Source organism: Diceros bicornis, chromosome 29 (assembly GCF_020826845.1).
Source record: "Diceros bicornis minor isolate mBicDic1 chromosome 29, mDicBic1.mat.cur, whole genome shotgun sequence".
Taxonomy (NCBI): domain Eukaryota; kingdom Metazoa; phylum Chordata; class Mammalia; order Perissodactyla; family Rhinocerotidae; genus Diceros; species Diceros bicornis.
The window spans coordinates 16,464,410-16,479,746 of record NC_080768.1 but is presented as its reverse complement, the minus strand read 5'-3'; the positions used below and the strand labels follow the sequence as shown (position 1 = coordinate 16,479,746).

General features: G+C 43.6%; 1 protein-coding gene across 2 annotated transcripts in view; it reads left to right on the top strand.

The window, feature by feature from the left end:
* ACSL1 (acyl-CoA synthetase long chain family member 1) overlaps positions 1–15,337 on the top strand; it is a 64,702-nt gene that overhangs the window by 14,910 nt on the left and 34,455 nt on the right. For both annotated transcript variants that reach the window (XM_058524983.1, XM_058524982.1), the window contains exon 2: positions 6,602–6,828. In XM_058524983.1, coding sequence (XP_058380966.1) covers positions 6,634–6,828 — 195 coding nt within the window. In that variant the 5' untranslated portion in view covers positions 6,602–6,633. The remainder of the gene's footprint in view (positions 1–6,601; positions 6,829–15,337) is intronic.

Sequence of the window (15,337 nt, the reverse complement as noted above, 5' to 3'; positions counted from 1 at the left end):
TAGCTCAGGGCCGATCTTCTTCACCAAAAATAAAAGCTTCAGCTTAACTTAAATGGAAGATAAAAATGTGAAGGTATGCCACAGAAAACTGTTAATCCTCAAAAAATGGCTTTAGAGTGGCTAGCCTGGGGCCATAGTTCATCCTGTGCGCTTTGGTGGCCCAGGGTTCGCAGGTTTGGATCCCCGGCGCAGACCTACGCACTGCTTATCACGCCACGCTGTGGCAGGCATCCCACATATAAAGTAGAGGAAGATGGGCATGGATGTTAGCCCAGGGCCAATCTTCCTCAGCAAAAAGAGGAGGATTGGCAACAGATGTTAGCTCAGGACTAATCTTCCTCACCAAAAATAAATAAATAAATAAATATGGGTTTAGAGATGCCTACGACCCTGTTTGAAGACACATGTCCAAAGAATTTTAATAAAATATTAATGAAATATGAATAGAAAAAAAGCAAATATTTCTAGAGTAATTTATTTTGTCATGTGACTTACATATGTAGCTTAATGAACATAGAAACTACTGTAAGTAGACATTTGGCCATTTCATCTAATCCCTAAGAGTTTATCTGTTCAAGTTGGACATATTATATTTGGAATCTGTTTATTTGGGGGGCATATATGGTAGTTGTGACTTGCGGCCAATATGAATGGGTGAGGTATGGCCCTAATCTTACTAGTTAAAAATTAGTCTAGCTTTATACTTGCTTTTAAAAGCTTTGTGTCCCACTGTTTCTCTGATAACTTTAGGGGGTATGGGCAGGAAGTGGATTACTGCAGGATTATTCAGCTTGACTCGAATATTCCAATAAATCAGGTTTCTAAAAACAGAGCATCTCTGCCTCATTTCTCCTTTCAGTGTCCTCTTGGAAATTGAATTGGTGATCCATAGAATCACTTTAATGAAAATTAAGTGGGTTTAAGGTTTACAATACTTAGTTGGGACGACAGGCTTCAAGACGGTGGATGGGACTAACTAATTCCCAGTAGAACTACTTGCTCGTTGTGCATGGGATCCCAAAGTTGCCCAAGTGGTCTTTCTCCTTCTCATGCCCAGAATGAGGAGATGGTCCGAGGGGAGTGACCATAGTCAGGACTTCCTGTGTGGGATGGGGTTTGGCCAGTGACCTCTGTTTTCCTTTCTAATTGGTGAGCTGGGGCATCTCTATGGAGTTTCTGTGCCTCCCTCTCTCTAGGGAGAACCCAGCTGCTCTTTTGGTTCAAGAGGGGATGGCTTAAGCAAATCTAGCCTTAGGTAATTTGCCAGCCAGGGTTAAGGAGCACGAATCCAACGGTTTTGGAGTGGCACGTTGAAAGAACAGCGCACGGTCAGTCTGCTGCTCTCTTGTTCCTCCCCGAGGCCAAGCTCTGCCCGGCAGTGCAGGACAAAGGGGGAGCTTTCAGCCTTCTGTAAATAGCCTATTGTCCAGGCAGAGGAGGTGGAGCAAGGAATGGCAGCATCTTGCCCTTTGGCTTGCTGCTTTAAGGAGAGATGTCAGGATTTCTTCATTTGCTGCTGCCAGAGCAAGGGTGCTATTTATGTGGGATTGTTTGAGGGCTGCATTCCTATTGAAGTATTCCATCAAACTGTTATTATTCAGCTGGATGAAAGCTTGAGGAACTTGAGAAGGAGAGAAACATCCAGATCACCCGTTTTTTGGTTTGCAAATGACACGAAGAAAATAAAATGCTAACGTAAGTATAAGTTTGCAGAATTGCAGGAGCTGTGTGTGTGCGTGCATGCGCACACATCCTTAGAGAATGATGCCCTTGTGAGTCATCTCTGGCCCTGAACCACATTTTTTTCTGGTTCAAGCAGAATGGTAAGAGGCAAACCTTTATGTACAGTGGGCTTTGAACCCCCATGTTCAGAGGCCAGGGTGATGGGATAAATGCTAGCGGTTAGATACGACATTGAGAGTTGCGATGGATTTCAATGCCGAGCTCTCATAATACCATGGAATGTGAGTGCTGGAAGGACCTTTAGAAGCCATCTGTTGTCACAGTTCCTAACTTGGGGTGGGCTGAGGGGAACTAGTGAGCCCTATGTGCAAAGAAGCATGTGGATGCTCTTAGTGGAGAGGGCTAGTGGTGCAACAGAGGTTAAGAATTGTTTGTGTAGAGGAAAATTTAGAGTCTGGTTGGTGTCCCAGTCTTGGAAGAAGACCTTGGGGAAACGTTTTAAGTCTCTAGCCTTGGTGTCCTCATCTTCATTTTGTATTGTGATGTTCAGATAAGACATAGGACGTGAAAGCCTTTCTGAAACACTAGATCAATGCTGGTGGTGTCGTTAACTCTTCTTCCCGGAGTTTGGGCCGATGGGTACCAGGATTTCTGTTTTCTGACAGTCGTGCAGTGCAGTTTCTCCTACCCTGCCCTGTGCATCTATTTCTTCTCAGGTCTCTTTAAAGGTGTCCTTTGCTCTGGTGTTTTGCACTGGGCTTGTGCCAGATCTCCCTGACCGTTGTTACATTCCCGGCCATTCTGTGGTTTTAGACTCCAGCTTTATAGGAAATTCAGAAGACCCAACTGAGCAAAGCCACTTATTGTCGGTGCGGGAGGAAGGATGCGCAGGGGTAGCTGTAGAGGAAGGAGAAGCTCCCTGCCCATAGTCTTGTGTGTTCCTGACAGAGAGATGCTGGCTGCTTAAGACTTTAAGCCGATTGAATCATATTCTTAGCAAACAGCAGCGTGATTATGTGCCTGGGCTATAAACTTCCTCAGATGATGTTGTGGAAATTTGCTTTTGAAAGAATTAAAAAAATATTCCAACCAGAACACCACTGGAATATGAATGAAATCTGAGTTTTAACCATTTGTTGGCAAGTACATGAGTCTTGATTCTTCTTAGAGCCCTGTTGGGACTGCCTTAAAGCCTTGTGTTGATGTTAGCTACAGCATTTTAGGCTATATATTGTGGCTAATTTTCTTTGACTCTAAATCTGTCTCCATTTCTAAATACCCCAAGTACCTTTTCCTTAACAGCAGTTAAATAAAAGGGAAAAGATTTATAATGCTCTCAGTTCACATTTGAGAGTTGTTCTTTGTTGTTAACGCTGTCAAGTTGAGTGGATTCTGACTCCTAGCGGCCCTGTAGACAGCAGAGTGCAGCCCTGCCCGGCCTTCTTGCGCCATCCTCTCCCCTTCTGGTGCTATATCAGGCACTGCTCCGCTGCTATTCATAGCTTATTTTGTGGCCAATTTTTTCAGAAGTGGCCAGGTCCTTCTTCCTAGTCTGTCTTAGTCTGGAAGCTCCGCTGAAACCTGTCCACCAGGGGTGACCCTGCTGGTATTTGAAATCCCAGTGGCTTAGCTTTCAGCATCACAGCAGCACGCAGCCGCCATAGTATGACAACCGACAGACCGGTGGTGTGGTTCCGTGACTGGGAAATGGACCCGGGCTACGGAGGTGAGAGCAAAGAATCTTAACCACTAGACCACCAGGGCTGGCTAGTTGTTCTTTACATGGATCTAAATGAGGTTATTGTCTTAGTTCTTTAGTGCATAGACTATAGTTTTCCCATTTGTTCAGTGAAGTCGGTTCGCAGCTTGTTACCTGGCTGCCAGCTAAAAGGCATGAATTAAACCACTGTAGCTTGTAGTTTTCACCCACTACAGATAAGAATTCAGCTGAATTTAAACACTTAGCATTACAGATTAGTATCTAATAAAATGCTCTTGTATGGGTGCTACTATATCTGTAATTTCCTGAAGTTTTATTTTTAAATTTTCTTTCCTAGACTTGTTTCTAGAAATAGATGTTTCTTAGCATAATGCTCTCTACAGCTTGGCTACTGCTGATGCTCAAAATAGACAAAATTGATCACCTGTCTGTGACTGTATTTGTTTATGGGGGAATTATTAATATTCTCACACGAGATTGTGATTCTGTCGAACAGCTCCTGTAAATTCACACGATCTGGGTTTTATAGAAATCACTTCGGGGACTTTTAGAAGAGAAGGGAGAAGGGCAGAGTGTAAGTGTGGGTGTAGGCTTGGGTAACTCCTGTTCAGACTTGGAGTGCTGTGGGGGTCATGAAGACAGCTAGAAGATGGAATGGTTTGAGGGGAAGGCAGGTGTGCACATGCATAAGGTTGCTTTGCATTTGAAGAGTTGCAGTACAGTTTATGAAATCTGACTGCCCAGTGCCAAAGGACCAGACTCGATTTGTCCACTTATCCTCAAATTCTCAGTGTAAGCCTCCCTTCCACAGAGAGGCCTTGCCTGATCACTGGATCTCACTGGTGGTAACACTTATCACGCCTTCCAGATTTTGCTTGTTTAATTTTATATCTTCCCCGCTAGCTGGTTAGCCCACTGAGAGCCCGACCAGGTCGTCAGCACTGTCTTCCCGGCTCCCAGCACAGTGCCAAGGGCACACCAGACGCTCAGATGTGTTAGATGATTGGAGTAGCTCAATTCCTGTGAATTCATCTAGAATAAATCTGCTGAGTGTACTATGGACAATCTGTTTCTTTCTTGGTCGGTCTGATGTTGGTTTGACATACCACCCACCATCTGATCATTCATTTCAAAGGTTTTTAAAAATATGCCCATTGTCTCTTCTTATTGGGAAGCGGAGCAGAAAGAAAACAGTGTCTGTTTTCGGAGTTGGCACTGGCAGTGACACTAACTGATGCCTGTCCCTGCCCATGGGTGGAGCAGTGGGGTGACTCTGCTCCCAGCTCCTCATTGGCCCATCCTCCACCCTCTCTTCTCCTGGGGAGTCAAGTATAGATTTTTGTCTTCCAGTTACCTTTAGCCCAGTGGGCAGCTGCGCAGGACTCGGCATGTGACTAATGCCCTAAGAGACCTTGGCAGGCCGGGCAAGCACTGGCTGAGCTCTTCCAACCCCCGCTCCACCCCTGTCACCTTTTCTCTTTCTGCAGTGGTGTGTCACCTAGCAGTCAGCTGGTGGTGGCACAGATGGTGAGTGGTTTTATAAGTCCTGGTGCTTTCTCTCCAGAATTCTGACTTGAGGAAGTTTGCTTATCTGTTCTTTCTCTGTTGTCATGTTAAACGTCAAAATTTCCTCTGTGTGTGTGTGTGTGTGTGTGTGTGTGTGCGTGTGCGCATGCACATACACCTACCCAGAGCTGTTGTAGCACCAGTCTGCATGAGCTGAGCAAATACATGATATTTAAATACATTATATAGTATTGATGGCCAGTGAAAACACTTGGTATTCTGCTGCTCTGTAAAAAAATATACGATACTATAGATTGCAATTTAAAGCGGATTTCTCTATTTGAAAAAAGAAACTTATTTTCAGTTTTGTGACCTAGCTATTTAAAAGAACATATCGTAAGTAGCTCACAAATACTGTCTGAACTTATAGCTAAAATCTGAACACGTAGTGAATTGCCAGGAAGTTTTTGAGAAAAGTATTTCAGATCATTTACTATTATTTCCTTCCCTTTACTGCTAAACATACTTTAAAGCGATTATTCATCAAAATAATTTTCTAAGTAGAATTATTCTTATTATCTGTACTGCATATTTTTATACTGATTTATGTATAAATTGTCTATGACATTCAATTTGAGGTTTCATACACGTTGAGTTGTTCATCAAATTTTTTTCTGTGCGTTTTGGCTTCTTAATTTTGTTTGTAAACTCCTTGTATTCAAATATTATTTTTATATTACCTCTGTACCTTACTGTTCTGCACACAGGACTAATGAGAGTATTGGTAGAGGAAATAATAATAATACCCAGCATTTATTGAGCAATTTTTGGTGCCTCGTACTATTCTAAGCTCTTTCTTTGAATCATTTAGTTGTTATAAAAGCCCTACAAGATAGACACTATTTTCATCTCCTTTTATAGATGAGGAAACTGGGCACAGAGAAGCGAAGTAATTTGTCCCAAATCATACAGCTGACAAGCTGTGGAGGCAAGATTTGGCTCTAGAATCTGGGATCTTAAATACTATTCTCTACTTTCAAATGCTACGCTGTAATCTCTCTCTAGATATTTGGTGGTTGATTTAAAGCTTATGTGCACCAATTTGTTTATATATTTTAGCTACAATATCTTGAGGAATATCAAAGAAATTATTTTATCACAATAGCCAACTATGGTTTCCCCTGCATTTATATTGTTGCTTTTATGGTACAAAGAGGATGGGAAAGTAAGAGAAACACATTGAAATTTTTTCGGTCTGTTTTACCAGTTGGGGAGCTTGTTCTGAGATTTGTTGGAAGAAATGGAAACTAATGGCCTTTAGATGGTTTGGGCCTGTTTGTGGCTCTTCCCTCTTCTCCGCGTTATCCGTGATCATGAGAGTTGAGTGCGTTTGATGAGGTGGAAGAGAACAGAGAGAGAGTATGAGCATTTTATAGCGAGGATTCTTCATGAGTAAAATCCTTTTAATGTGGTTGATGAAGACTTCGCACAAGATGATAGGAGTAAAATGAATTCCTCGAGTGTTTTTAGAAAAATGAAATTTGACAACCAGGGAAAGACCTGGACCATTAGACTGTGGGTTTAATGCCTTCATTGGTCAGCCAGCCATTGAGTTCGATGGTCGGCCTTTGGGAATTCTGGAAAAGAGTCCGGCCTCCCTGGAATGAACATGACATTTTTCTCTTCTGACAGAATTCAGCTTAGGAAACCACCAGCACAGGACCATGCAAGCCCACGAGTTGTTCCGGTATTTTCGGATGCCGGAGCTGGCTGACTTTGGACAGTACGTGCGCACTCTTCCCACCAACACGCTCATGGGCTTCGGAGCTTTCGCAGCCCTCACCACTTTCTGGTACGCCACGAGACCCAAAGCCTTGAAGCCGCCATGTGACCTCTCCATGCAGTCGGTGGAAGTGGCGGTAAGTGAGGGGACTGGCCTGCCGTGGGGGTTTTCTTTGTATTTCTCCGTTGAATTCCACATTGATCATGATGACAATCACAGTCAAATATTTGCTTGCCAGGGTACTTTGTAAGCCGAAATGTGCTCAACCAACAGAAATTGGTCAATGATAGTAAATGGAGGTGGAGGCCAAAGTACAGGGCAGAGCGACAGAGGAGGTGGCGTTGGTTGGTTGGTGTGGGTCTACCCATAGTCACACAGAGGCTCGTTTCAGAAATCACATCGAGCTTCTCCCCTGTGCTAGGCATTGCGATAGGCCCAGAAGATTGCGTGAGGGAAAGGACAGGCACAGAGTCCCTGTCGCAGGGCTTGTGTTCTAGCAGAGAAGAGAGTTGTCAAACAAGCATTACAGAAGGAAGGATTTCACATCCCCCAGCTGTTGAAAGGGACTCTGGGATTTCAAATAGGATGAGGTTAGACTAGGAACTTGCTAGAATAACATGGCCACAGGATTTAGGATAGGACATGGAGGAGGAGGACATTCAGGAGGCATCTGAGGTTGAGCTGTTGAGGGCCATGGTTGTATATAACTTAGACAACGTAGAAGTCACGCTCCCATCGTTATGAAAATTAAACCAAAGCGTTTGTTCTGTAATTGGGGCGTAATGGGTGGGATGGCATGGGGAAATCTGGAGACCTTTTCTGAAAGATTCTTAGTGCTCCTGCTCTACCTTTCTTCCCTTCTGCATCTCTTTTGAAGGTGAGTAAAAAAATGTGAGGGGGCCAGTCTGGTGGCCGGTGGTTAAGTTCACGCGCTCCGCTTCGGTGTCCCAGGGTTCACGGGCTTGGATCCCGGGCGCGCACTTGCACACTGCTCATCAAGCCCTGCTGTGGCGGCATCCCACATAAAAATAGAGGAAGATTGCCACAGCTGTTAGCTCAGGGTGAATCTTCCTCAACAACAACAACAAAAAAAAATGAGAGGTTGAAAAGGTGAAGAAGCAGCCAAGTTCTCAGTGGTGCTCTGACTCTTCACCTACTCTCTGCTTTGTAGTGTCTTGCTTTCCCCTACCTAAGTCACAATTAATTTCCAGTATTTATTACTTTCAACATATATAAACAAGAGTGTTGTGAAATGCAGACTTGCCTCATTTGCTGCTTTTAGATGTAGTGGTGAAAGGCCAGCCCCCTCCACCCCCGGCTGATGGCCACGGGGAGGAGAGTGTGTCCTTCCTGATAGAGCCCTGGCCTGATTCATAGCTTTTTGTTATTTATAGGGTTTTAGTTCTTTGTGACAATTTCTTGGATTCATTATTGTGAAACTCTTAAAATATATAAAAGATATGTCAGTCTGATTCATGCCACAATGTAAAAATAGAATGACTGAACCACTGCTGAGGAAAGTGGGCTTTATACTTTATTTCTGTTTAAAGGGGAAACTTAATATTTCACCTCAGCTAATTATATACCAAGAATGAGTAGAATTTAATTTTTTCTAGTAGATCTGTGTGAGGTTTCGGGCCTTCTTTCTTTTCTGGCGGTGAACCTGGTGTCTCATAGTAGCATTGCCATCGCTATGAAAAGAGTACTTGGCAAGTGCAGAGTTAAGATATTTATAATATAGCAGTAACTGTAAAAAATGCCTAATTTTTATTGTATGAGAAATTGTGGAGGTACTTACAGTATGATTTTTAGTTCCCACTTAGCATAAAGTCATTGAGCCTTATTAAAATAAACATATGTGTTCTCTGCAGAACAATTTAAAACTGCAGATAAGCAAAAAGAAAATTAAAATTGATAGTTCCACTCCCTGGTACACAGGCTCCCTGATTTTTCTCTTTGCTTATAGAAATAGATTTAGCTCTGATTTTCAGAATTTGTAGGTCTTAGGACTAGATACAAAATTTGCTTTGCATTTCTAAAAAACTTAAAATATCGAATTTAAGATTAGCTTGAAGTTGTGATGCTTAGTAATTATAGATGCTTTTATATAGCTGGCATCATCATTCGGACTTCTGTGGCAGAAAGAGGAACATAATTCACTTCATTAAGTATTAATCAGGCGCCTGTATCTGGCACTCTTGCAGCGGCTGATCGCCAGAACAAAATATTGTTGTTTTGTTCCTACTTTGAAAACAAGTACGTAATGCCATTTGCCGGTATCCACCCTCATTCCCACTCCCAGTTCGCATACTTGGTGTTTTTCCCCCTCCTGTTCCCATAAACTTTACATGGATATTAAAATGAGAAGAATCTGCCCTGTTTGGTTTGGCTGCCTCTCATCACTACCCACATTGGCTGTTTCCCAGCTACACTTTTTTTGTGTGTATGAGGAAGATTAGCCCTTAGCGAACATCTGTTGCCAATCCTCCTCTTTTTTTGTTTTTTTTTTGCTGAGGAAGATTGGCCCTGAGCTAACATCCGTGCCCCTCTTCCTCTACTTTATATGGGATGCCGCCACAGCATGGCTTGATAAGCAGTGCTTATGTCCGTGCCTGGGATCCGAACCTGCAAACCCCAGGCCGCCGAAGCAGAGCTTGCAAACTCAACCATTACACCGCCGGGGGCCGGCCCTCCAGCTACGCTTTTTTAAAGCAGCAGTACAGAGGTTCTTTATAAGTTACAGCTTGTAAAATTTCCTTTCATAAATCAGGGCATTGAAGAGGATGTTAGCACTCATGCTATTATATACCGGCACAGGAAAGGCAGTGAACACATATGCTGTAGAATGGGACAGAGAAGCTGGAATTAGGAGCAGAACGCACAAAGTCTTTCTTAATTTTTGAGCTTGGTTTGATCAGGAACCCATTTAGAGAGCTGTGTCCCTGTGTCTGCAGTTACAGTTCACCAGCCTGCAACAGTGACCCAAAGGCTGCCCTTTCCCTGTGGGTCGGGGAAGAACTTCTGTCTTCCAAAGGTTTTTTCCTGCTGCTGCTACTTTATAACTTTGAGCAGTGGATGGAAGCAAGTTATTGTCCGTATGTCTCTTTGTGTTCTTAAATCACTTTCACAAGTGATGTGCAAGTTTTCCAGTTTTGGCTTATCTCATTCTGTTCTCTGAGATGGAGATTCCCATGTCACCCTAATGAAGATGATCTTTACTGGAGTGACTGGAAACCCTTTGGGACTGGTCAGGGCCCAGATTTTGGTGGTTGCAGTTAAGGGACACAGGAAAGCATGTTGGAGCCTGAAGGGTCCAGAGAGGCAGAGAGATGTGGCAGAGGCTGGACCTGGCCCCTCTGCTTAGATCGGGCAGCCTTGGGCAAGGTCACCTGTTTTGTTTTTTTTTTTCTCTGAGGAAGATTATCCCTGAGCTAACATCTGTTGCCAATCTTCCTCGTTTTTTTCTTGAGGAAGATTATCCCTGAGTTCACATCTGTGCCAGTCTTCCTCTCGCTTATATGTGGGTCACCACCACAGCGTGACTGACAAGCGGTGTAGGTCTGTGCCCAGGATCTGAATCCGTGAACCTGGGCCACCAAAGCAGAACATGCCGAACCCAACCAATACGCCATGGGGCCGGCCCCCTCACCTGACTTTTTTGACCTTCAGATTCCTCATCTGGAAAACAGAAGTGACGGTACTTTCCCTCCCTCCCTCAGTGTTGTTAAGAGGGCTGCATAGATATATGCAGTGTCTGCCTGGACTGTAATAAGTATTCAGTAAATGTTAGTTTTCTTCTTCTGTAAAGGTCTCCTCTTTTAATTCTCATATTTTATACATGAGAAAACAACTGGAATCCAGAGAGGTGAAATTATATCGTTCGGTTAGTGGAAGATCTAGAACTCTGTTATGCTGCTTTCATATGTCATTGTAAGTTACGTATTATAACTAAGACTCTGTGGGGAAAAAGAGGATAAATAAGGACAATAAGGAAAATTTGGGTCTGTCTAGGTAAATTTGAAGAGTCAGTGGCTAGAGCTTCTGAACCCAGGAGCAGTCTCTTCTGAATATGGATATGTGAGCAAAGGAATCTAAAGATAGTGATGAAAATGGAGGGAGGAAAAAGGACAGGTAAGAAATGGAGGCTGAGATTCTGTACATAGGGTGGTTATAGGACCGGAAACTGTGGAGGATGCGGTGGCGGTGAGGACTGGAGGAGGAGGGGATGGAGCTCTCAAAACCTGGGCAGTAACCACAGCCACAGCAAAAGCTGATTTCTGGTAAGTTTCTGCCTTTCCTCATCCTCTACCCCTGAACCAGGTGGGACGTAGATAAAATCAGAGCAGAACTTGGTGCTGATGGGGTTGTAGGACCTACCAGAGTTCAAGAGATTTAGGCAACAAACCATTACAAAGTATAGATGAGAACCATTGTAATTGCTGAAGGAGGTAGTAGAAAGAATATGTGAATTTGTTTAATTGATGAGAGATGTCACGTGTGCATTGAGAGGGCTTACTCGTCAAATTAGGTTGGAAAGATTTTTGATAGCTCTTACTAGATTATAAAGTACTTGAATGAAAACCCAAGTTATCTGTTTTGTTTTTAAACTTTAGAGAAGGGAATAAATTGTAGCAAGTAAAAACTTTTTTATACCTTCCAGTCCTTAGCCTTTCTAAGCTATCATTTTAAGATTCTCAGACCTTAGATTAAACTTTACTTCCGGTAACTAACGCAGTTAGTCTATAACAGATTCACTGTTTAGACTTGTTTCTGGACCTTGCTTATAGCGTGGGTTCATACCTTTTAATAGGCAGAACCAGTTCTTTGAGTATCTCGTCTTGTCTCCAAGTGGGATGACTTATTTCCACCCCAGATGATCTCATGACATTCAGGTCACATGCTGGCTAGATGACTCTTTTGCATGAAAGGTTGCGATTTAAACATCCATATGTTGGGATAAATAATTAGTTAGCAACTTGCCTTAGCATTTTAATCTTGTGCTCCAGAACGTCTGATGTGGAGGTTGTGACACCTGGGTTTAATTCTCTGTAAGTCACAGAGAGTAATGATCAGGCATTCATTCGGCAAGTAGTTGAGCATCTGCCGTGTGATGTGCACAATACCAGGGAGGAAGAGGCTGCTGCCCTTGAGGAGCTTACACAGGCCAGCAGGAAGTATTGCTCAGGACTCCTTCCATCCCTGGCAGAGGACGAGGGCCATCCTTAAACTAAGAGTAATAAAAGTGACTTGTTTTCATGCCATCGAACTAGAACTGTGGTTCATTCTCAGGTAGGAATTTGAAAGAAGCAAACTAAATATAACATATCCAGCCTATGGAGGCAATGCTCAATAAATAGCATGGTTTTAAAATTCAAAAGTCACAGTCCACAGGAGGCCTTCTCAATGCCATGGCTTGCCTAGACAAACCTCAGACCTCCCAGCTCACATGCACACTGTGACAAGGACTAGCATCCTTAGTCCACGATTAGAGAGTGCAAATGGAGACTATTACTGAGTAGGATTTTGTCATGTGGCTAGTGTAATCACTCATTTTACACACATGTGTGTATGTAAAGACCTGCTTGCAAACTGGGCATAAGCAATTTCTGCAAGAGAAGAGAGTGGGTCATTCATAAGTTTTTCTGAAGACTCATACTGGACTTGTGGAGACCAAGTCCAGCCAATAATGGTGGAAAAATAAAGAATGGCCATGCTAAAAAAAGAGTTGATCTCATAGAAACAGTTGAGTAGAATGGTGGTTGCTGGGGCTGGCGGGTGGAGGAAGTGGGGAGAGTTTGGTAAAAGGGTACAAACTTTCAGCTGTCAGATGAGTAAGGTCTGAGGATCTAATGTCTAACGTGGTCACTGTGGTTGACTGCACTGTGTTGTAGAATTGAAATTTGCTAAGAAGGTAGAGCTTAAGTGTTCTTACCAAAAAAGAAAAAAAAAAACGGTAAATATGTGAAGCGATAGATGTGTTAATTGATGGGGGCAGTCTTTTCACAATGTATGGGTATATGAAATCACGTCATACACTTTAATCTGTTATATTGTCAGTTATACTCAATAAAGCTGAAAAAAACAAAGAATGGTGATGGCTTTCTGAACTTGAATGGCAGGGGCTGGCTCTGAGCAGGGGCGCTGTTGTGGAGTTGGGCAGGACCAGACACCACCGTGAGGGATGAGCCTGAGTGGAAGCTTCAAGGGCGGAGCAGGAAGACAGTTGTCCAGGAAGGGCAAGTGCAATCAGATGGTGGAATCTCTCGCTCCACTGACACCAGCCTAGCGCACCTGTGGAAGGAGTGTAAGAGGTGGGCATTAGACTAACACACTTGAACCAGGCAGGAGGTAGCAAGGTCAATGCTAAGAGGAAGGGAGAAATATTAGGAGCAGTCTAGTTGTTTCTGCAGTCGTTTGTAAAAATAAACATACACGTACTTCTCATCTCTGGGAAGCCTCGGAACAGTTGACTAGAAGGGCATGTAAGACTCTGTAAGAATCTCTTGGTTTGATGCTCTGGCTTCATATCTGTCAATAACCCTTACGTAAGTCCTGTCTGTTTTTAGGCGTTAACTTTCATTTACTTACCATTTGTAATTGCAGGTTCCTGGTCACTATTCCCCATGGCCTATTCTTTCCTGATTGCAGAATAGTTGTGCTTGTGGTCAAAGAAAGATGTGTGCAGAGATTTGCCCTTCCAGTCCTACCTCTGGCAGCTTGATTGCTATGGTACTCAGAGAATTTTCAGACATGCTTTCCTAAAGGTTTACATCTGAGGGCATTGTCAGCGAGCAGTCCTGGCAGTTGGGGCAGTGGGTGTGGGATGGAGAGAATGTACTTGGAGGGGCGTCTTTTTGTTGAGAAATGTTATTCTGGAAGTGTGCAAGCATCCGCAGTTTCATACCCATAGGTAATTTGAGCACCTTTTCTAAAACTTAATCAGCTTCTTAATAACAAACTATGAAAAACCTTGCTAACTTACTTTTTCTTATGAAACTCACATTATAGGAAACTTAACTGAGTTTCTCTGTGTCATTAGACTTGGCTGATGACTCGAAAGTGACTAGTGATTTGCACGAGATGGTAGAAGTATCAGAGCAGGTATTGGGGCACTGGGGTTGGGCGGATGCGCTGCAAGGTGGGGGGCAGGCTTTACAGAGAAGGAAGGCAGAGTTCCTGATCTTTATGCCCACAGAAGACCAGCCCACAGAAGTATGAAGTAGCTGCCTTAGGAATTCAAAGAAAGAAGGTGATTGTTTTGGGGGGAAAACAATTTATTTCTGAGTTCCCTTTAACCAGAAAGAAAAAGCTCCAGTTTCCTATATAGGAATACAGTAAAGCAGGTCTGAAAACACAATTTGATTTTGTACAAATGATGCCGCTTCTCACAGGCCTCGTTAAGCAGAGGACATGTGTACACGTAAATGACAGAGATGCATGCCGTAATATTTATCTAAGTTTGAAAATAGCCTCCCCCAAGCAGGGTCAACTTGTGCTGAGTGAAAAATGAGAAATGGAAGCTTTCCAACCCTCTTGACAAAAATCCCGGCTTCACACCAATGTCTAAAAGGCTGACAAAGAGTAGGAAGTAGACGCTGGTTCCCCTCCGAGGAGTCAGAAGTGAAGCAGAATGCCTCACATAGTCTGAATGGCAGGCATGGAGAGATGTGATAGGCAGGCTTGTTTTGCTGGAACAATGTGTATTTGTGGGAATTTGGATTTTGTGACTGTAAACTCTCTTCCCTTTCCCTGAGGTGGGAGGGTGCTATTTTCCCTTCTGTGGTTGGCTGAGATTTTCTGGTGATGAGATTGAAACATGTTTGGCAGCACAGAACTGTAGTTTGCTAAGTACTGTGTCGGCCTCTCCCACCCCTTAAACAAATCCTCTGATTGGGATAGTGAGGAGCTCAGGAAGTTGGAAACTGGAGAATGAACCAGGGATGAAAAGGAAAAAGGCTCTGAGGATTAGAGGAGAGTGTTGAAGAACCAAAAAAAACCCCCAGTCAGGCACCAGTGACCTGGGCCCCATCTCCTCAAAGATGAAGATGAACCACATGTGGGCAACTTTGAACCTGCCCGTGAACCACATGTAAGGCAGATCTCTTAACATGCCCGAATGTGCCTTGGAGCTGAGTTTGAAGCTCGGCTCCACCACGTTTTAGATGTTGGACCGAGACGTGAGAGCCTTCCTCTCTGTTTTCTCATCTGCAGTGTGGCTGGCCTGCAGCAGGCACTCAGTACTCACTCAACTTCCATCTTTCCTGGGCTTGGATGACAACACCCAGCACTGATTGTTACGTGCTGGTTCTGCCCTCTCTTTGCACACTTGAGTGTAAAGGATCTTGGGAATTAGCTAGTTAAATGGTGAGCATGCGTAGTGAACCAGAGGGTTCGTTGTTAACCCTGTGACATCTACAGGTCAGCATAATGGGGGAGTCTAGTCTAGTCTTTAAATATCCTATCTATTATCGTTCAGAAAATATAGTTGGGTGGGTCACCTGTCGGCTGGCCTTTAAAGGCCCTAGTTTGATCTGTCAGAGATCTGCTGTGGCTGGATATGAGAATTGATGGCCAGAAAGCCTCTCTAAGAGGCACTGGATGGAAAAGTCGTTTTGTGCCTGTTCATAAAAAGAAGCAGTTGATGG